Source organism: Meriones unguiculatus, chromosome 15 (assembly GCF_030254825.1).
Source record: "Meriones unguiculatus strain TT.TT164.6M chromosome 15, Bangor_MerUng_6.1, whole genome shotgun sequence".
In the NCBI taxonomy this organism is placed as follows: domain Eukaryota; kingdom Metazoa; phylum Chordata; class Mammalia; order Rodentia; family Muridae; genus Meriones; species Meriones unguiculatus.
In genome coordinates, this window is record NC_083362.1 from 72,682,997 (window position 1) to 72,706,703 (window position 23,707).

Consider the following 23,707-nt stretch of genomic DNA (forward strand, 5'->3'; position numbering starts at 1 on the left):
TTGGTAATACCGAGTCACCGGAAGTGCAGATAACTTACCGAGTCACCGGAAGTGCAGATAAACCGAGTTGTCGAGAGCTGTGCAGGCTTATTTGCACTATCAGTTCTCTTCAGCCAAGATCGTTTATTCGCTCCTTAAACAATAGTAACCCTGGGCTAGAAGGCTGCCATGAGATTGGAGGGTGCTGGCATATGTATGTAACATGAATATGTAACATGTTAATTATGAATCTTGGTGTGAGGAACTGTGTTCAGAATAGATGAGAATCAAGGAATAGAGTGAACGATTATTTTGAGTCATTTTGTAACTCTGAACCATATAGAAATATTTAATGACATTCTTTATATTGAAGTCATTATTCTTGTAATGAATAATGGAAAAACCACTATTTAAGAAGAAATACATAAAATGAAGTTTAAAAAAAAGCCTTTTATGTTATTAAAAAAAAAAACTACTTATAATTGAAAAATTTCTTCTCCCATTCCTCCTTCTAGTCCTTGTCTGGGTTGTCAGGAGAACACTGAAAATTGTGGGGAAGGACCACACCTGTATTGTCTTACTAAAGCCAACAGAATCATTAGGTTGTGGATTGTTTATTTAGGGTAAGGAAGCACATAACAGACTACCAGAATAGTGTAAAAGAATATGACACATTAATGAAGTCATTTCTAGGTATAAAACAATACTCAAGTTTTAAGTGCCTTTCTCCAATACGTTAGGCTTTTTGACTGTACAGCTTGTCCCTTCTCCCTCTTCCTCCATCCTTTAGTGTTCTATATCAGAATGTGATATGCTCATAACGCAGCTTGTAGCTCTCACTAGACTGTGAGCTCCATTGTGAGCAGGCATTGTCTGGACTGTTGTATAGTTTGTTAACTGCTGTAGCTCCAGTGCCCAGCTCATAGGCACTCAATAAATGTTTGTTAAATGAATGCGTGAATTGCTGGAAAGTAAAGTTGTTGTTTTCAATGTTTTGTTATTGTAAATGATATATGTATACTTCTGAATGATTTTGTTTATATTCTGATCATTTTTCTTGGATTAATTCCTTTCAAATAGAACTGTTAAATCATGAGTTGAATTTTTAATTTAAGGTTTAGATAACACTTCACAGATTAACCACCAGAAGGGTAGTGTGAACCTAATTTACTTCCTCTATGTGTTTATGTTGTCTTTGACAAAACTCTTTTTGTTGTTTTTTATTTATTTGAGACAGGGTTTCTCTGTGTAGCCCTGGCTCTCATAGAATTTGCTCTGTAAACCAGGGTGGCCTGAATGCTGAGATCCTCCTGCCTCTGCCTCTTGAGTGCTTAAAAATACTGTCTTCATAAATCGTGTTAAAAATAACTGTCTAAATTGTTTTGGTGTTAAATACTTTCGATGCGGATTACATCTTCTAGAAATTTTCGTTGTTGGTTTTAGTAACGGGAAAATCTGGAAGAAACAGCAGTTTGGAAGAACATAGAAAAGGTCTAAATTGTCCACACTCCTTACCACTCAGAGTCTTTGCTAACTTGTGGGTTTATGCCCTACTATATTGTCTTTGCAAATGTCTATAAAAAATTTTACTTGAGAAAAATTTAAGGGTCAGAAATCTACTCAGATAATTTCAGATGACTTTATTTTGGGGAGAATAATTATAGACATCTTGCTTTGCGGGGAAGATACACAAGAAGCTCCCGTGGGGTTTCCTTTCTCTCATTTCCCTGCTCTCAAAGAAGGCTCAGGTCTTTGCTTACCAAAGGGGGAGGGAACAGCTACCCTTGCTCTCACCCCCTAGTGCCCCCGGCACTTTGTTCACCTCTGTTGAAATAACATTCTGAGGTATGTCTCTTTTCCCGGTGTGATCGTCTTCAGAAAGAACTCTTCCACTATTAAAGACACTGTTATTTCTCAGTTTTGGCCAGTCTTTAAGTTAGTGCACCAGAGTTATTAGTAAAGACTCGATGAGGTTTTGTTGAATGAAGGCGCTCATGCTTTATTGGCAAAGGTGGGCAGAGGTAAGAGAACATAAACCTGAAGCTGCTAGAGTACTGACAGTGCTCTGTGAGAAAAGACAAGTCTGCCAGGTGGAGCTCTCGGAAAGGGGTAGAGGGATGGTGAACAAGCTGCTCGTCAAAGGAGCTGTGTTTTAGAGGAGAACATTAAGATTTATTTAAAAAAATAAAACCCAGTTGTGGAGTACCTCCTATGGTCTGGCTAACCCTCTCCCCATCCACCCCCACTGCACTGCTTTGTGTTACAGTCTGCGGCGTTTCCCTGTATTTGCCAGTTAACATTTGTTGTCCTTAGCGTCTCCTCCTCCCCATCCCTGAAAAAAGTTGAGAAAAAGTGTAAGGACGAGGATGCAGGAGGTGTCAGACTTAGGACACCAACCTCAAGACGTTGCCTTTAGTATGAAGTGTGGGAGAGGTGGGCTTGGAGACACACTCTCAGGTGACTTGTTGGAGTTTTGTTTGGCCATTATAACAAGGAAGACTCGAGTTTTAGTAACATTAGCATTTGAAATGAGAATGTAGAAAACGGAATGAGAGCAGTTACATTGTTTAAGATGCTTACAAAAGTAAAAATTGTGAAAAAAATTGGAGATGGTGTGAGAGATTTTTGATTATGTCAGGAAGGCATTGTAAGTGGGTATAGAAGACGGGAGAAGGGAAAGCGTCAGCCCTGAGAATGGAGGTAATGAAGAGATGGGGATTAAAAAGCTGATGATGAGTAAAGTGTTGGGAGAGGTCAGAGCATGACTAGAAAATCAAAAGCTTATACAGAAGTGGTTTTTAATTCTCAGGCTGTGACACAATTATGGACATTTCAGATTGCTTTATAAGTTGAAGTGGATTTGGAATGGTATTAGTTGAAAGTTTGGAGAATATTGTGGGATTTTTGGAGAGTCTTGCTTCTGGCCCCTACCCATTACTACATAGGACTGGATTCTTTTGTAGGCTGGAGATGTGAAGGCAACACATTTCTCTTGCTTTTGGCAGAATTAAGGCACTTTGTAAGAACAATGCAGCGGAGAGAGAAGCCAGGTTGGATTGGGTTTTGAAGTTACAGAGAAGTAATGAAGTGGAGACATTTCTAGAATGAAGAAAGATGCATAGTACAGAGCTACAAGTAAGGTGCTATACTAATAAGTAAGCCACTGATAGATATTTAAAGACTAGGGAAGAACGTGGGAACTCAGATTTCTAGAGAGGGTTGGATGAAGAGGTAAAGGTCACTAGTGGGCTTTGGAAAGGGATAATGCCAGCATGCGGTTCACATTGCCCACTGTCTGGGCAAGGGGTAAGTATTGGAATTGACTGCTGAGTCCGATCACAGTGGTTATTCTAGCTTGATAAACTATCTTTTTAAAATTGCTTCAGTCTCTTCACAGATTATAGAGAAGGAGCTCTGATCACATTACTGTCAGTGGATTTGGTACCTCTAAGAGGTCTTTTTTTGGGAAGCCTTTGTTGTCAGGGTGGTAAATGAATTGGAAAACTTGATATGAGGAGCTGTTTCAGAAATTATTTAGGCTATTAGGTAATGAGGGAGTCTCTGGTAAGACATGATGATTCAAGCAGTCAGCTAGATTTTCACATGAAATGGCTTAGGTGTGCCCTCTGGTGTTAGAAACAATTGAGAAGCATATTGGCTTAGTATGATGTGGAAAATAATTAAAAACAATATCTAATATTTTAAAGTTAATGCCTGACAAATAAATTGGCTATTCAAAATAAAAATTGGACCCTCAATATAGCATAGTCATTTAGTCATAAGTCAGGCTTGGCTCTTAGTTCTTTGTGACTACTCACATGCATTGGTCTCCAGCCTTACTTCTTTTTTCTTTTTCTTTTTGGTGCTGCGGATAGAACCTAAGGCCTTCTGTTTGTTTAGCCAATGCTCAGTCACTGAGCTTCACACTTCTTTATTGAGGTTCTTATGAAGCTTAAGTTAGAGCAAATGAGCTAACATGTACACAATTTCCCAGCTTCAGTTCTTAGAGGCAAACTGCCAACTTTTCTAGTTTGTTTTGTTTTTGTGTGTACACATGTGCACATGTTTACACAGATGAGGAATACATACGGAGACCAGACGTCAACATTTAAAAGTCAGTCCTCTTTGTATTCAGCTTCTTATCCATCCATCCATCCATCCATCCATCCATCCATCCATCCATCCATCCATCCATCCATCCATCTATCTGAGACAGGTTCTCTGATTGAACCTGGAATTTGGTTGAATAGATAGGCTGGCCAGTAGGATAGCTTCTCCACTCCCTCCATCCTTCTGTGTCTGACTCTCATGAGCTGGATTGCAGGCACATGCCACCACACCTGCTTTTTCAAAGCATGGCTGTGTGTGGATCTGAACTCGAAGCCCTGAGCTTGCTTTACCCACTGTGCTATGTGCCCAGCAGACAGAACCCACTTCCTGAGATTCTGTTGGGAAAAATTTCTTGAAGGTTTTCTTCATTGTGGTGCTCTTTTGTGGAGTATTTTTCTGTCTTTAGTATGTTTTTTGGTCATTGAACCACATCTCTGTCAAGAATAATTTGAAAGTAAACAAAGACCACTTTAGTAGTGAGCACTCCTGGTATTTCCTTTAGTAGTGAGCACTCCTGGTATTTCCTTTAGTAGTGAGCACTCCTGGTATTTCCTTTAGTAGTGAGCACTCCTGGTATTTCCTTTAGTAGTGAGCACTCCTGGTATTTCCTTTGGAGAAATGCGGGATTCTAGGATCGATGCAGGAAATTATATAAGATGACTCTGGAATACTTTGGCACAAGATAGAAAATAAGCTGTTAAAAAGACTTCAAGTCTTGGCTAAAGGGCCCTGAAGGAGCTACTTGAAGACTTCCTTCCTTCCTTCCTTCCTTCCTTCCTTCCTTCCTTCCTTCCTTCCTTCCTTCCTTCCTTCCTTCCTCTTTTTCTCTTTCTTTTTTGTTTTTTTGAAACAGGGTTTCTCTGTGTAGCCTTGGCTGTCCTGGACTCACTTTGTAGACCAGGCTGGCCTGGAACTCACAGTAATCCACCTGCCTCTGCCTCCCTGAGTGCGGGGATTACAGGTGTGCACCACTGAACACAGGTTGAAGAGCCTTTACTAGTCAAAAGATGAGATAGTGGGAGTATTGTTAAGAATAGTTTCAATAAATTTTTTAAATACATTTTATTTTGTTACTGTTGGATATTACTTTGAAAATAGGAGACAGGTTTGTTTTGTTTCTTGTATAAACTATAACATTGAATCACTGTACTGAATAGTGTAAGAGACAAGTTTCTCTTTGCAGAAATGCTACAAGAAAAGATAGTGTGGTAGAATAGAATCACTTGGCAGCAGCTGTAGTAAAGTTAGGGATCCAACCATTGATTATCAGCACATGATAGCAGTGTAGAAAACCAACCAGCTTCTGTGTGCCTCATACCACAGGGCAGGGATTGCCAAACTAATAGAAGATATCTTATCAGGTCTTTATACTCACTTGCCAACGTAAATGAAATGGAGAAGAGGGAGAACCTTTAAAAACTACATCATAGATAAGACCAGCAAATTCAGACTTCCAAAAAAAAAAATCTTTTTGTGATAATTTACATATAAAATGTAGGTCAAAAATTTTCCTCAAAGTAGTATCAAAAGCTTAGTGATGTGGTACAGAGAGCCAAGTTGGCCATGGATTGCTGATTTTGAAAGTGGGTGATTAGTACATTTGAGTTCATTATGTGCTTTATAATCCTTATGTGTTCAGAATTGTCTGTTACAGTGTTTTGGTTTTGGGTTTTAGTTTTTCGAGACAGGGTTTTTCTGTAGCGTTGGCTGTCCTGGACTTGCTTTGTAGACCAGGCTGGCCTCGAACTCACAAAGATCTGCCTGCCTCTGCCTCCCCGAGTGTTGGGATTACAGGTGTGCACCACCATGCCTGGCTGTTTTTATGTTATGTTTTTAAACAGGGTAAGAAGATAGAAATGTTGGACAGAACCATTCTAACTGTACACTCTTATTCTTTTTCTTTCAGTATTATTATACATGTACCATTTTTTAATAGTAGGCAAATATTTATTAACTTTAACTGCTCTTCATGTTAATTTTTAATGCTTAGCACGTTGCAGGATATATTTTAGAATATCTGTTGAATTTTCCTTTAGGATATACCAGCTGAATTAAAGTAACTTACTCTATTTCAAGTATCTGTTAACTGTTACTGTACAGAACTTTGAATAGCCCAAACTCTGAACCATCAATCCCATCTCATCCTGTTGTATCCTATTCTTTCCTTTCCTTTCCCCCCTTTTGTTTTTTTTGAAACAGGGTCTCTTTGTGTAGTCCTGACTGTCCTGGAACTCAATATGTAGAGCAGGCTGGCCTTGAACTTACAGAGGACCTAAAGAACCTACCTAGCTGCTGGTGTGAACACAGTCCTGGGTTTAGCCCCAGGCACTGCTTAAAACTGGGCCTGCTTCCAGGCCTGCATGTAGGCGGTAAAGGCATTTAAGAGGATTGGACGTATAAGCTCATCCTGGGCTACATAGTGGTGAGTCCAAGCCAGCCTGAGCTTTGTGAGACCTTGTCTCAAAAACAAAAGCAAGCAACCCAAAAAACAACCAAATCCCAAATAATAAAAATAACAATTTTATTCATTCATTTATTCATTTTGGTAGTGCTGAGATTCAAACCTAGGAGCTATGCTGATTCCTCAAGAAACTCACTTTTTATTGTAACTATGTATTTAGCCTTCTCTTTTATGTCCCATACTTTATTAAATATTTTAGCTATTATCAAGTAGCCAAAAAGCTTTTACATGATTAGCTGTTTCAAAATCATTCTTGAAAGTGGCTGTTACAATGTATAATTCTTAATCCCTTCTGTAGATCTCTTTTCAGTCTTGGCTGTAAGTCAGAAAGTCCAAGGACACTTTGATATATTCATACACCTTATAATTCTATAAAAATATTTTTAATTTTGTGTGTGTGCATGTGAGTACAGGCTTTGGATCTTCTGAAGCTAGTTACAGGCCCTCGTGAGCTGCCTCATGTAGGTGCTGGAAACCAAACTCAGGTACTCTGCGAGAGCAGTCTGTACTCCAGATTGTAAGCCATATCTCTAGTTATGATCATTTAGAAAACTAAAAAGTATTGTTTGTGTACACATGAGTATATCTGTGTGTATCTGTATGTTTGTATACTTATGTACACATGTGTACATGTGGGTTTTGGCCCATGTGTTGGTCAGAGGCCAACTTCAGAGTTGGTTCTCTTTTCACCTTTTTGTTGAGTTCCAGGGATTACATTCTTGTCTGCAGGCTTTTGAGCAAGTGCACTTACCAGCTGAGCCATCATGCTGGCCTGTAACTTAGACTCTTATGACCCATGTTTTAGAGTTTCAATTGTTTCATATCCTCACCAATTCTTGTTGTTATTAAACTTACTATGTGAGTCTAATGGTCCCCGGTTTTGTATTTTGTTAAAAAAAATGTTGTACTTCCAAACCTGAAGCTTCTAAGAGACAACTGTGGCACTTTTTAGGTATTGGAATTGCAGAGCTATCACTGATTGTCTAATTAGCACTTCTTGAACTTCCCAGTATGCTGTGCCAGAGACTTGTATTGCAGGTTAAAAATCTTTGCTGCATAAGATAACAGTTTTTGCTTTTTTTAAAGAACTGCAGTGAAATCTTGTGCTGTAGTACATAAAAAGGCCACAGTTTCGAAGTATCTGTCATTTATTTTGTACTCTCTGTTTTTCCTATTTTAGGCTCCGTGCTCTCTCCAGTGGTGGGAGTATCACGTCCCCTCCTCTTTCTCCTGCCCTGCCAAAGTATAAATTAGCAGATTATCGTTATGGCCGAGAAGAAATGTTAGCACTTTTCCTTAAAGACTACAAGGTAACAAAATACAGAAAGAGTTGAGAATTGTGCATGAGACAAGTATGGCTGGCCATGCCTAGTCTGTGTCTGATGGACCTCTCTTGTAGTTGGAGGAATAACAATCTTACGGTCTTGTGTTTATTACACAGATACCTATTGACCTTACGGAGAAAGAATTCCTGCCTATATTACAGGAGGAGCCCCTGCCACCATTGGCTCTAGTGCCCTTTACAGAAGAGGAGCAGGTTTGTACTCAGTGCTGAGCCTCAGTGCCAACCCACTCTTGTTTCTTTTGCTATGGAGTAGATACGGAGATCATCATTAAGGCCCTGAGGTTAGCCCCGCATCAGCCGGGCCAGCGTGCTTACTGGTGCTTGGCGTGTGAATGACTGAGTGGCCGTGGTTTTGCTTTGGATCCTCAAGCTGTTGACTATTATGTAGAGATCAGGAAATCTTTCAAGATTTTTTTTTAGTTAAAAAATTTGTTCAATTTTTATGTGTACATTGGTGTTTTCCCTTTTATGTATATCTGTGTACCACATGTGTACCTGGACTCTAAAGAGACCAGAAGAGTCTGTCAGAGTTATAGATGTTAGTGAGCCACTATGTGGGAGCTGAGAATTGGACACTTGTCCTCTGGAGGAGCAACCAGTGCTCTTACCTTTTGACCTGTCTCTGCAGCCTTGTTTCTAGGTCTTTAAGAGCAGTGTGCATTATCCCTTGTAAAGTCTTCAAATTGAGGGGAAATGTTTCCCCATCACTCCCCAAGAAGGAAGGAGAGGATCATCTTTGCAAAAAAGCATACTTTTTCACCGGTAATTGCCTAGCCAGTGAATTCAGTTAACCATTGAAAAGAAAAAAAAAAAAAAATCATATCTTTAGTTTAGAACATACCTGAACTTATCTGTCAGCACTGTGTTTGCTGGTTCCTTTTTCGTAGGTATGATGGCAGTGTTGTGAGAAAGTAAAATTTTTGGTCTAGAAAGTGACAGTTTTATGTAGTGACTTAAGTTGTTTATAGATGAAAGGTTGATTTCAAAGAGTTTAACAGTATTGTAGTGCAATGGAGAAATGAGGTTTTGGTGGAATTCTGTATTGCGTGATAAATGAAGAATTCCGTAATTTTGCAATTTTTTTTTTTTTGAGGTGTAGTGTCTCTTTTAGCCCATGCTGGCTAGGAAGCTGAAATGTACCCAAGGATGACCTTGAACTCTTGGTCCTCCTGTCTCTACCTCCAAGTGCTTGGATTATAGATACTGAGCAGTATGTCTGATTTTACGCATTGCCGAGGATCATACTCAGGGCTTTGTGCATGATAAGCAAGCACTTTACCAGCTGAGTTGTATTTCCAGCCATTTAAGTCTTCTATTTTTTTTTAATAGCCTTGATATAAAATCCCTACTATAAAATTGACCTTTAAAAATTTTGAGACCTGGCCTGAGCTTGCTGCATAGCTGAGGATAATCTTGAATTTTGGACCCTGCCTCCATCTTTCAAGTATTGGAATTATAGATAAGCATCACCACACTCAGTAAAATCCACCATTTTGTTGTGTAAATATTCATGCATGTGCAGATTGAGAACAAACTCAATTGTCATTCCTCAGGTGCTTGCACCTTCTTTTTGCTTATTTATTATTATTATTATTATTATTATTATTATTATTTTCAATTGCCCATATGAATGAATGCCTTACATATTGACCATTCTGACCTCCCATCTCCCTACCACCCCATCTACCCCATCTCACAAATCTCTTGAATTTTCATGTTTGTGACCTACCAAAATTAACCAGGTATACCCTGTGTGACCATGGATTTGGAGCTATCCATTGGAGCTTGGTGGGTTAGAGGGCACAACTAATGCCAGTCAGTTTTACTCCCAGATTCTATTAAAAACAATAGTTCAGAGGTAAAGGATAGGGCCCTGTGAGCCTCTTCCCTTTACTTGGCTGTTGATAGGTAGGCTCAGTCAGTGCAGGAACTACAGTTGATACAAGTTAATGATTACAGTAGTTTTACTAGTCTAGGGGATGGCAATTCTTGGTCCATCAGGTTCTTTCAGCTAGCCCTTCCTCCTCAGGGTCTACGAGTCTCAGAGAGGCTGGCATTAATGTATTGTTTAGAGTTAGCCCATATTCGTGGCTTATTTTTGGTGATTTGGGCAAACTTCCACCCCTAGTCTTTTTTTTTTTTTGGAGAGAAAAGGTCTCTCTGGATTGGAAGTGCCCAAGTAGGTGGTGCTAGCTGGCCGGCCAGTGAATCCCAGGGTCTTTCTCTCCCTCCTTTCACAGTTCTGAGATTCAAGTGTATGCCACTAAGCCTGGCAGCGTTTTTTTGTTTTGTGTTTTTTTTTTAAACTATAATATGTATTTTATTTTTAAAATTATTTGTATATGTTTGTATGCAGCCCTCTGAGCTCACATGAGTGTTTGTACCCATAGAGGCCAAATACCTGATCCCTGGGAATTGGAGTTCTAGGTAGTTGTGAACCGCTTAACATGGGTGCTAGGAACCAAACTGAGTCAATTTTTCTCTCTCAAAATTTATTTATTGTTGATACAGTATTCTCCCTGTATGTACACCTTCAGGCCAGAAGAGGTCATCAGATATCATTATAGATGGTTATGACCCATCATGTGGTTGCTGAGAATTGAACTCAGGACCTTTGGAAGAGTAGCCAGTGCTTTCAACCTCTGAGCCATCTCTCCAACCAAACTGAGTTTCTCTCTGGAAGATGAATACATGCCCTTAACCACTAAGCAACAAAAGTTTTTATGTAGGTTTTGGGGAATTGAACTCATGTTCTACTGCTTGGGTAAACCCTTTACCAACTGAACTATTTCTTTAGTCCCAAATTTACTATTTTATTAAGTATACACTTCAGTGGCATTTAGTATACTCTAGAGTCTTACAGCTTATATTGGTGTCTAATTGCAGAACATTCTCATTGATTTGTTCTCCTTTCTTCCCTTCCTCTTTCATTTGTCCCTCTTTCCACCCTCCCTTCTTCATACAGGGATTTGATACGTAGTCTAGTTGACCCAAAACTCCTTATCCTGCTCTTAGCTTTCCTAGTCGAGATTGTAGACATGTTCTTGTGTCTGGCAAGAGTTTGTCTTAGAAGGTTGTATATTGGGAGTAACTCAGTAAGTTATTTTGTAAGGTTTTTTCCTCCATTGATTTTTATCTAAATTTGACACACACATGCAGATAGTTACATGGGTAGATATATAGATAGATACATAGGTAAAGATATTATGTCTATGTCTATCTCAGTAATTTTCAACATAGAATTTTAAATTTGTATCTCGTCTAGAGTGTTCATCTCTCCTCTATAGTCTGTTCTGTGGTATGGGGAAAACTCATAGCTTTCCTAGCATGTGCTGTTGGATGGTTGGGTGTTGTGGTTGTTTTCATTGTAGGTTATGCTCCAGAGATAACTTCTCTGTTCTGGTGGTGCTCTGGAGAGTGACCCATGTGCATGCTGGGCAAAGCATTTGTCACCGAGTCCCAGATGGGTCATTCTTACAGTAGTGGGATGTTCTATGCAAGTGGAACACTGGGTTTTAGTTCTTGGCAGGTCTTTAAAGCTTTTTTTGTATATTGTCCAATAGGTTTCCATAGCTGTTGAGATCACGGTGCGCTCTCTCACCAGCAGTCTGTCAGACTCCATTCGGGTATAGGTTTTTTAGTTCTTGCTTTTTAAATTTTGTCCAAAGTAAATAGTTGCAACAGGTTTATTTCCTTTTTCTCATCTTTGCTTGTGTTCATGTGTGTTTGACTGTTGTTTCTCTTCACGTGATACAAAGTTGTCTATAGGTTTGTTATATATAGCCTTGTATTTTGAGATGCACCCCATCTGTTCTTAAGGTCTCTAGGACTTTTATTGTGAAGGCATATTGGACTTTGTCAAGTATCCTTCTGCATCAGTTATAATTATGTGATTTCTGTTCTTAAGTTTATTTATATGATATATTACAGTTATTAATTTGAATATGTTGAACTAACCTTGCATCTCTGGGATGAAGTACACTTGATCATTTTAATGTGTTCCTGAATTCAATATTAAATAGTTTGCTGAGAATTTTTCCATCATTTAAAAATTTACATGTTTTATTAATGAGCAAGAAATCAAGTGGCTTAAGTAGAAAAATTTATAAGGCTGGGTAGATGGCTCAGTGGGGAAAATGGTTACCCAGCACCCACATAAAAGCTATGTGTAGTAGCATGTGCCTGTAGCCTCAGCTTTTGGAGGCATAAACAAGAGGATCCTGGAGTCTTTCTGGTCAGCCCATTTGACTACCTAAATGGCAGTCTCTGTGCAGTGAGAGATTTTCTCTCATGAAGATAAGGATTAGGAAGGTAGGAAGGAGAGCTGGGTCAGTGGGTTAAGAGTGCTTGCACAGCAAGCATTAGGATCTGAATTTGGATCCAAGTAGTCATGCAAAAGCTGGGCATGGTTATGCATGCCTATAATTCCAGTGATTTTGAGGACAGAGATAGGAAATTCATTGGGAATTGCTGACTGACAGCTTATCTCCAGGTTCAATAAGAGACCCCTGTCTGAAGGAGTAAGTATAAAAGATAGAGTGTAATGTTTCTTGTCTGGCCTCTACACATGTGTGTACTTGAACATACATGTGCGCACATATCACACATACATAATGCTTGTTTGTGTACACATGTACTGTTTCTCTCTCCTTTCTCCTCTCTTTTCACACACACACACTAATAAAAGAGAAACGGAAATAAAAATGAAAAAAGGAAACAAATAGATGCCCCATGTTCCCATGTTGACTTGGTTATTATATGGGTTCATATACTTCACTTCCTACATATATGCTCACATGCTTACACATGTATGTTTACTCATGCAATATTACTGGACCAGGATGATGGCTCATCAGATAAAAGCTCCTGCTATACAAGCCTTTGACCTGAGTTTGATCCTTGGAACCTATGTTTAAAAAAAGCCAGATGCAGTGACACACATCTGTAATCTCAGATTTGCTAAAGTAGACTAGGAGGAAGAGACAGGGGAACACTCTGCAAGTTCTCAGGTTAGGTATTCTGGAGTATGAACTACAATAGCAAAAACAAGAGAGACAGGGTAAAGGGACCTGCTGCCGGACCTGTCAGCCTAGGTTTGATCCCTGGGACGCCCACATGGTAGAAGGAAAGAAATGAATCCTGGATTTGTCTTCTGCCTTCTATTTGTGGGTGGTGGCACAAATGTGCCTTACACACACACACACACACACACACACACACACACACACACTAAATAATAATAATATGTATTAACAAAATAAGAGGGAACCTGTCTTAAGTCTTAAGGTAAAATGCAGGAACTGACTCCCTTAAGTTTTCTTTTGACCTCCACGGGTGCTTTCCCTGCCCCACCAAGTAAATGTAAATAATAAAAACATACATCTGTAAGAGATGCTTTAAAATGTACAAAACAGAATACTAAAAAAATAATATAATAGAAAAGTCTTCAGTCTTGTCCCCCAGCTTGAGGTAGTGTTAGCAGTATGTATGTATATATTTATGCATTTATATTTTGAGACTGGGTCTGCATATTGCCCAGGTTGGTCTCAAACTTGTGGACTCAAGTAATTTTCTTCTGTGTAAGGGATTACATGAAGGTGTCACTGTGCCCAGTGCTTGCATACTTCTCCAAGTAAACATGCAGTCTCCTTTTTATGCAAATGGTACTGTGCACAGCAGCAAAGAAGTTTCTGTTCCTGAGTGTGCTCCCTGTCCACAGTGGTGAAGCTGCAGTCCTTAAATGTATCTCTCTTACTGTCTCTTAATGTCTCTATAGTTTTTCTTTTATTGTGCTAGTCATTCTTCTACTGGTTTATAGTATTTATATGAGCTCCTTATATTTTCAGGTCTGTTGGAGAGTTGTCTTTGATAAAATTTTGAAATTCTGAAAACATTTTTTATTTTAAATATAGCTTAAGTTTTAGGCAGTGAGTGTTTGCTAGGGCCTTCAGTGTGCTAGCCAAGCCCTTTACGCCAAGCTGTGTTCCAGTGTGGTGCACTAATTTTATATTCTTTATATAGTTTACTGGCATTAATTTGTGAACTTTTATGCTTAGGGCCGATGTTTGTGCTTATTTGAAATTCTAATTTTTTTTTTTTTTCTTAAAACAGTTTTAGATTTCTAGAGATAGCACTGACCAGAAAACCCAGATTGGGAGGATGATTTAGTCCTTGTTAAAAAACATCAAAAGAATGAGTTGGGAAATCTGTCATAACCTTTCTTTTCTTTCTTCCTTCCCTCCTTCATTCCTTCCTTTGAGACAGAATTTCTCTGTGTAGCCTTGACTGTCCTGCAACTTACTTTGTAGACCAATGTGGCCTTGAATTTATAGAGATCCACCTGCCTCTGCTTCCTGATTGCTGGGATTAAAGGTGTGTGCCACAATATCTGGCCCATAACATTTCTTAAGAAATCAGAATGTAGTAATTAGTTACATGAATCTTGGGAAAAATGAAATATTTTTCAACACATAGTACTTAAAACTGTTGGTTAACAACAGTGAACCAGTAACTGGAAATGATTGAATGTTGATTTTTTTTTAAATATGGTAGATTAAGAAATAATGTCTCATGATCTTTTAGAAGATAGCAGAGAAGACTTTTTACATGTATAAGTAGTTGCATTTTTGTGTTAAAAAGTATGAGCATTTAAGTGTATGTTGAGAATTTTCCTTTTAAAGAGATTAAACTACAGTTTGCATGTTAGCAGAAATGTATGAAAATACACGTGTTTCTCTATTCTTATATATGATACAGTTAACTTTTATACATATGTTGAATAGGATCCTAGTATACAAAATGCAGCTAGCACTGATCTCTTTTTTTAAAACAATGTTATCTTATGTATATGTGTGTTTTACTTGCATGCATGGCTGTGAGTCATGTGCATGCCTAGTGCTCACAGAGGTCAGAAGAGGGCACCTGATGCCCTGAAACTGGAGTTACAGATGGTGTCATTTGGGTTCTGGGAACAACCCAGGTCTTCTGCCAAGAGCAGCATGTGCTCTTAACCACTCAGCCATCTCTGCAGCCTCGACCTCCCCCTTAAGTATTATAATATATTAATTGAGATTTTGGGACTTCATAGTATTGCTTAATTTTAATAATGCCAAGAGAGATATATGGTAGTCCACTGATTACTTTTAACAAAAGGTAAGTTAATGTGTATTGTTTCAACCACTTTTTATTACATTTTACTAAAACATAGCTTGAAATAGATGTTGAGTTAGGTATTTTCTCTTAACTTTTAGTTCTTTTTATTGTTAAGTATTTTGAAATTACCTGACTGTATGATTAAAGAAAACAGCTTTATTTACATTGGTAGTCTCTAAAAGTTACTTGAACAAATTACAGTGAGAAGAACTGAGAGAAAGAGAGGCAGTAAGGAGAAAATGGTGCACCTTTTAAAAACTCAGTAATGAAAACAGAATTTTGTCATCAGCTGATTGGAAATTTAAGGACACTGAGGACTAAAGTAAAACAGAATTTCAGAACTTTTTCACCTACACACTTAACTTTTGTTTTGGATAGTACTGGGAATTGAACCCAGGGCTTATACATGGTGACCAAACACTGTACCGCTGACCAAGATAGACTTTTACCAGGTTGATGAAGCTGACATAGAATTTAAGGCAGCCTGTACAGGCCTTAGCATTGGAATCTCTCTGTTCAAGCCTCCTGAGTTCTGGGTTACCAGCACGTACGACCTCACGCAGCCTAAAGTTCACGTCTTATTCCCTCATCAGGTGGGCTGGGGACTTTAGCCATATCGAGGTTCCTTCCTTAATTTTAGCATACCCATGCACAGCTGTGCAAAGGGGTACTAGATTCTAGGTACAAGATTCAGTTTGTTGCATTTTGTTTGTTTGTTTTTTGAAACAGGGTTTCTCTGTGTAGCTTTGGCTGTCCTGGACTCACTTTGTAGACAGGCTGGCCTGGAACTCAAAGAGACCACCTGCCAGTACCTCCCTGAGTGCTGGAATTACACTGTTGCAATATTTTTGTGTTAACACTCTTGCAGAACTTTCTATTAAATAACCAGAATTTTATATTTTATAGTTCATTTGAAGACTTATTTTCTAGTTACCCCTTCCTAAGCCGCCTTTATTTAACTTATTCAGGTGTATCAATAAATATATTTTTAACTTCTTGTCCTTCCCCTTTCCCATGTGCTTACTACTTCCTACTATTGGCTCAGGGTGCAAATGCGAGTTTGTACCTACATGATTATGATCACATAGACACATGCACACACCCAAGCATACATTATTCACATTATTGACAGATACATACACACCAGGTGTTTGACCTCATAGAGATTTTCACTTGACATTTTCTTATTCACTGCTGATTTCTGTCATTCTAGCAAATAATGCTTGGAGTTGCTAATCCACATTACTGAGTACAGTTAGGGAGAAAGAGCATCTTTTCTTTCTATGATGTTACTTTGCTTCAGACCTTTTAATGGCAGTCTTTTCTCCTCTTATTAGGTAAAAAGACTTACGTGCCATTTAAAAAAAATGCAATGTAATCACTTCATTATAATGAACTCACAGAAACATCACACAGCTAGATAATGATAGCCACCCAAAGAGACATTTGCCCAGTCCCAAACTCTACGGATCTCTGAACATACAGTTGGAATGGCCATTCTTAAAAAGTCCCAATTTAACCTAGCTTCCTTTACAAAACTTTCTCCACTTCCTGTTTGTTTTGTCTGCATCTGGATATGTAGTGCACATTAAGTTTGTTTTCTTATATAATGTCTCCTCAACAAACCTAGCTGTGTGTAATGAATTGGTGTATACCTGGCTGATCTGAAAGCCAATTTGAAGTTGTCTCAAGGCCATCCTGGTCTACACAGCAAGTTGTAGGGCAGCCAAGGCTGCAGAGTAAGACTCTGTCTCAAAGAGAAAGAAAGAAATTGTCAGGTAACTAGATTTGAATGATCTTTATATGTTGTGAAGTTACGGTTTTCCATTGCTTACAGTAATTAGATGCCGTTACATTTTATAGATGTGGTTGGGGTGGGAGACGGGGAGAAACAGTGTGTAGTTTTGTGTGTTTTATCCATTTTTCTTTTTTTTTCTTTATTTTTATTTTTATTTTTATTTTTTGGCAGAGAAACTTTTCCATGTCTGTAAATAGTGCCGCTGTCCTGCGATTGACAGGACGAGGAGGAGGAGGAGGAACAGTGGTGGGGGCTCCTAGAGGTCGAAGTTCTTCAAGAGGGCGAGGTGAGCTATGTGAAAAAAAATAATCACGGAAGAGGAGGAGGAGGCTAGGAAAATCATGAACTACTTTAATGTCTAATTGGAAATCAAACCAACTGAACTGCTCTTTGATGTTGACTACAAATGCCTGAACATTCATTTTCTGCAACATTTTTGAGATGCCTTCTGGACTGCCCCTTCTTTGGAGAGCAGTATATTTCTAGCTGTATAGTCTGAAACAAGAGGACGTATAGGTGGTCCCAGTTAACTTCTAAAAAGTAATTATTCTTAACATTCTTCATCCCTGGAGCTTTGCACTTTGGGAACTACAACACCCTGAAGGATTTTGGTTGCTGGAGCCACACCCAAGTCTCTGTGGACACCCTTTCAGGGTAGCATTTCTTTACAGTGGCCACATGCAGACACTACCATAGCTGGGAGGAATTTAGTGAAAAATACCTGATACTTCTCGGGACCTCCTAGAAGGCAGAGAAAAATACAACCAGGTGGCATCCACTGTTTTAACATGTAGTTTGACACATGTATGCCCTTTCTTAGACAGTTTCTGATTTGCTCATTCCCTGTTGTTCTTTATTTTGCATTCATTAGTTTTCTGTTAAAAATTGCTCTTGATGTTTATAATAGATAGTCTTCCTTGGGCATGAAACCATATGTGGGTTATATCATAACATTGGTCCAAGCATATGTTGCAATTTTTCTCTAAGAGGCGCTTTAGAAGTAGATTGTCAGCAGTGGCCAAGGCCATCGCCTCCACGTTACACGTCGGCAAAATTATGGATCTGGAGCACCTACATTTTTTTTTCCAATTTTTTTTATTTCAAAAAAAAATAAAGTTATGTGTGCCTTGTGAATAACTTATACACAATTTTTTAAAAAATGGAGATTATATTGTTTCTTTTAAACTGACTTCTATGTAGGTTTGTGAACAATGAAGAGGCTAACTACAACTTTCAGGTTTTTTTCCCTAGGTACAATTTTTTTTTTTCCTCTCTTCTCATTTGTCTTTGTCTAGAGCAGTAGTTTTTTAACCTTTGTTGTTGGTAGACTCATCTGTAGAACTTCAAGGGAACAGCATTGCCACAGTCCTTGATGGTAAGAGCTAGGTATATCTGCTTCACAAGTCTTGCCCACATGGCCATTTTCTGGGATCTGTGCAGATGGGTGATGTTTTGGACATGGACTGACTGATAGTGGTTCTGGCCTCTCGGTGGGCATCTCCCTTGCTTTCCTCCTGTGGGAGTCAGTGAGAAGAGGTTTCATTTTGGCAGCTTTCCCCTCCTTTGCTCTTCAGGTCAAGTCAGAGAAAAATTTCCTTAATCAAGACTGCAGACCACACACATCTTCCACCTGGTCTCTGCAGGCCTTAGAAAACCTTACATATTAAAAAAGGAGCAGAACTGGGTGTGGTGATTTGTGCCTGTAATCCCAGAACTTGGGGGTTGGGGGGAGGTTGCTCTTGTCAGGAGGGCCAGGAATTTAAGCACAAATTTCAGCTATATTGAGAGTTTAAGGCTGGCTTGAGCTATAGTAGGCCCCCCATAGCAACAGCCACCAAACCATGCCCTCCCCCATCCCAACAAGTATAATACCCCCAAACAACAACAAATAGAAACAAGGGAAGGAGTGATGAGTTTTCCTGTTGCTTCTTTGAAGTAAAAGTTTTTATAATCAGAGCTTACATAAAACCCCATATAAATGACACAAAGCCATGCCGCACAAGTGGTAAATTAACACGCTAATGTTGCAGAGTACAGAACTATTCAAATGGATGCACTTAGCTTTGTGAAAATACTTGGAGTGCTATGGTCACAATGGCCTGTGAGGCTTGTGGCTTTGTATTTTCATTTAATTTTAACTCACTGGTTAAATAGTGATTATTGTGACTTTTCTTCTGATTGTAGTATCTCTTTCCAACTCCAGGAAAAACTCATGCAAACCTACTGGCTTCTAGACTTCAAAATATTCTGACCTAGTAAAATTGAAGAGAACAAATGGCTAGTGGAAACAGTCTTTCTTTTTTATCGGGTCTGGATGTTAGAAAACATCATAAACTGTCAACTGCACCTTTAGCACTTTTAAAAGGAAGCATGTTTTAATTTTTAAAAAGATTTGGGTGAAACTTCAGGTAATAGGACAGTCCTTAAAGTGTAAAATGCTGATCACATTATGTTTTCTGTTTTATTCTTGTGTATGGTAATCACATTTATAGATGACTTAAATGTGGTAAGTTGGGAATCTGCTTTTTCTCTAAAACTATTCTCATTGGTAAAGCTTCTGTCACATGTGTAGGGCTGGGACACAACTATAGAAAACAAGGGAAGGAGTGATGAGTTTTCCTGTTGCTTCTTTGAAGTAAAAGTTTTTATAATCAGAGCTTTTTATAGACAGAACTATAGAAAATATTTAATGTGTTTTTCTTGAATTTTTTTTCTGGTCACCCAAGAACTGTTTTTTTGTTGTTTTTTTTGTTTGGTTTTGTTTTTTTTTTTTTAAATATTCATCTATTTCAAGACTAGAACAATTTCTTCAAAATGATTCTTTAAGATAGGTTACTTCACAATTTTTGCTTTTATTTTTTTGAGACAGGGTTTCTCTGTGTGACCCTGGCTGTCCTGGAACTCACTGTGTAGACCAGGCTAACCTCAAACTCAGAGGTTCACCTGCCTCTGCCTCGTAAGTGCCAGGAGTAATACTGTTTTTAAAAATTACATGTATAGGGTGGAGAGCTGGCTCAGCGGTTATAAGCACCGGCTGCTCTTGCAGAGGACCCAGGTTCTATTCCCAGCACCCACATGGCAGCTCACAGCTGTCTGTGACTCCAGCTATAAGGGATTTGGCACTCTCACACAGACGTGTAAATACAGGCAAAGCTCCAATGCACGTGAAAAATTAATCTTTAAAAAAAATTACATGTGGGGACTGGAGAGATGGCTCCATGGTTAAGAGTTCTGGCTGCTCATCCAAAGGACCCAGGCTCAATTCCCAGCACCCACACGGCAGCTCACAACTGTCTATAACTGCAGTTCAAGGAATCTGACACCTTCACACTAATGCACATAAAGTTAAATAAATTACTTTAAAAATTACATGTGCATGTTTCTGCCTTTGTGTGGGAATGTATTTGAGAACAGGTGCTCTCAAGAGGCCAGAAGAGGGCACTGGGTCATCTGTAGCTGGAATTAACAGTGTAGCCACTAAGTGTGAGCCACTCAGCCTGCTCATGTGCAGCTCACTCACGTGATGTTAACTGCTGAGCCATTCATCCAGCCTGGACCAAATTAATCTTGAAGAAGAGAGAGGATTTTTTTCCTCAGCCTCATTAATTACTGTTAAATTATTTAAATTTAATTCCTATTAAGTTAATTTAGGAGTTTAAATAAAATATGTACATATTCTGAATGTGGGGCAGAGGGGAAGCTACTTAAATTATAAGTTGAATTTATGTTGGCTCAAAGTGATGAAACTGGAAGACAACTTTTATTATAGTTGAACTGTGTCTTTCAGTTTTATTATAGAGATAAAATGGATACTTGAGTCTAGTTAAGAGAATATCCATTGTTCCTCCGATTATTCCTATATATTTCTGTGTACTTCCTTAGTTACAGAAGTGCCCTGAAATTGTGAGTCAGTTCCTGGTAGATTATGGTGAACAGCGAGAGCACACGCATGGGTGCTCATTGGATGCCTCGTTCAGAATCTGGTTTTTGGAGCTGGAGATATAGTTTTGTGGTAAAGTGTTTAACTGGCATTTGTAATGTGCTGCATTAGGTACACAGCACAATATACAAAATAAAGCTCCATTTTCTTCTGATCGTTTTGCTGTCTCGGGGAAATGAAGCTAAAGACAGTTGCTAAGCTATCTTTTGTTATGAATGCACCTCAGACTCCCAGGACTCCCCGGCCTTCTCCAGTTTATCTGTGTTGGATGCAATTGTATCCAACTGTACAGAAAAAAACTGTACAGAATGTATAAAGCTGATAGTGTATACTGCTTGCTGCTCACATCTCAGCTGTGCAGCAGTGCAGACTAATGCACACATGAACGAACACACACACACACACACATTGTTCTTGAGTGTGCTTTTATCGTTGGGTACCAAAGGTACTTGACTTCTATGGTTTCATATTGTTCTAGGTTTCATATTGAATTTATTTAGCCAATCAATAGGTTGTTTCTAGTATTTAGAAATTGCAGTGTTCATTTTCATACACATATGTAGTCGTGCCTTATTTAACAAGATACGGCCTCTTAAATGCTTCATTAGGTCATTTTCTTTTCATTGATATGTGAGCATTATAATTTACGCAAGCTTAGATGATATGCTGCTGCTGGTGGTGGTATAAACGGGATATTATTTTACAGTAAATTTAAAATAAGTACACTTGAAAATGTCGTATAGTATATGCCCAAATCAATAACACAGCTGTTCATTGTCAGTCACGCACTGTGTTCTACATGCTGTCAGATATGCTGTGTTTTTATCTAACTACCAGTAAAGTGGATTTTTTTAGACCAGAATTACCACAAATACTTGAATAACATAAGTCTCTAATTACTATGAACTTTTCAGTTCTATTATAATCTGGTTGAACTGTGGTTATAGTAAGAAGTCTGTCACGGTTGAAACTATATGCATTGCATGATGGTTTTCATACTTGTGAGTGCCTCCCTCTCCTTTTTTTTCCTTCCTCTCTTTCCCCTTCTCCCTTTCTGTCTTTTTTTTTTTTTTTTTTTTTTTTGTATTCTTTCTTGGCTTTTGAGTCATTCTTGATATAGCATAGGCTGGCTTTGAACTTTCTCTGAAGTTCTCTGCTTCAGGCCCCAGTGCTGAGATTTTCAGCATGCTCCACCACACTTGACTCTGTAAAGGTATTTCTGCTGGGATAACGAATGAGTAGAGTCACAGGTTGATAGTTAAGCACATAGGCTTTATTAAAAACATGTTTACATTTGAATTGCAGAATCTGTTAAGTCCCTGTACTCCAGCTGTTCTAGGTTTGAACTTAGTGTTGCTATTTTCTTGACATCAAGATTGAATAAAGAGTGTGAAGGGCCTTTTATCCTGTAAGGGTGCAATTCACAATCCTACAGTTGTACAAGTCACTTCTGTTTTCCTTGGGGGGGTTAGATAAGAGTATTTTACTGAGCTTGACATTTTCCACTGTCGTTTATCTCTTTAAACTCCCCATATTAAGATTTTCCCAGTAGTTATTGAAAATAGTCCACTAAAATATTCAATTTATAATGGTTCATTGAATTTCTTAGATTTCATTGTTGACCTTTTCATTGAAGAGCTTTCTGTAGATACTGTTTATTATTTAGGACTGGGATTCTTTGAGTAGTGTTTTTTTGTTTTTGTTTTTTCCCAACCCATACTTGAGCTACATCAGAACTATTATAGGCCTGGATAAATACTTAAGTGTAGACATGCTGCTTTGTACAGAGAGACACAACATTACAGAAATTAGCCTTCAGTGTTGAACATATGCTGGATATTGGTTTCTGACTATTTCCCTCCCCCTGTTTTCTCATTTTTCAGGCAGAGGTAGAGGTGAATGTGGTTTCTACCAAAGAAGTTTTGATGAAGTAGAGGGTGTGTTCGGGCGAGGAGGAGGCAGGGAAATGCATAGATCACAAAGCTGGGAAGAAAGGTAACTGAAGTGTTCAGATTGTAATGTAAGGATTTTTTTGGTCTATAAAACTCACTCCATAGCACTTCCCTGAAATGTCAGTTACTTGGCAGGCTGAGGGAGGAGATTCTGGAGCTCAAGCTATCCAGTACAATTTAGCAAAATAAAAATGGAACAAAGGGCTAGGATTATAACCCATCAGCTCTCTGGGGAGGTTCAGTCCTCAGTACTCCAAAGAAAACAAAGCACACCGCGTTCCTTTTGTGAGTGGTACAGGGTTGCATATTCCTGTGATTCCAACACTTGGGGAGGCTAACACAGAAGAATCATGAGTTCCAAACCAAAATGGCTTACATAGTGTGTCGAGAGAATTACAGAGATTGCGTGGGAAACCTGTCTCCTCTCCATGTGCTCTGCCAAAGAAAGAACATTCTGGAAATACAGAACTTACCCATTTCCTGCTTTTTACAGAGCTGATGCCTCTGTGTACAATTACAGAACTTTATTCAAAGATTTATATGATCCTTGTTTAAAACTGTAAGCATGAATAGATGAATAAATTAGTGTAAACATGAATAATTGGTTTGTTATTTGATTAACAATCAGTGGGAAGTGCTGTCATTTTGTTGGTTGATAAAAGTAAATGCATCTCTTTGAAGTCTGACAAGATAAATGATGCATAATGCTAGATGTAAAGGAATATCCATTGTAGCATTTATAATATAAAACAATGGCAACAGTCTAAACAGATGAGGGTGCCATTAGATAATGAAATTTCTACACAGTAGAATATAATATATATAATCATTGCAATTAAGGATAAGCCTTTATCTCAAAGTAAGGGTAGAAGGGTTATGGTTATAACAGTGGTAGCTGTCTTGCCCAGTACCCTGAGGCTCTGGGGTTAGTACTCAGGACCACAAACAGAGGAAATTTAACCATGTAGGA

General features: G+C 38.6%; 1 protein-coding gene across 5 annotated transcripts in view; it reads left to right on the forward strand.

Moving 5' to 3' along the window:
- Nucleotides 1–23,707, forward strand: part of Gigyf2 (GRB10 interacting GYF protein 2) — a 129,431-nt gene that overhangs the window by 33,256 nt on the left and 72,468 nt on the right. For 4 of the 5 annotated variants that reach the window (XM_021644622.2, XM_021644623.2, XM_060368792.1 and 1 more), the window contains 4 exons: nucleotides 7,731–7,860; nucleotides 7,992–8,087; nucleotides 17,017–17,131; nucleotides 22,669–22,780. In XM_021644622.2, coding sequence (XP_021500297.2) covers nucleotides 7,731–7,860; nucleotides 7,992–8,087; nucleotides 17,017–17,131; nucleotides 22,669–22,780 — 453 coding nt within the window. The remainder of the gene's footprint in view (nucleotides 1–7,730; nucleotides 7,861–7,991; nucleotides 8,088–17,016; nucleotides 17,132–22,668; nucleotides 22,781–23,707) is intronic. The other variant, XM_021644624.2, reaches the window with a different exon arrangement.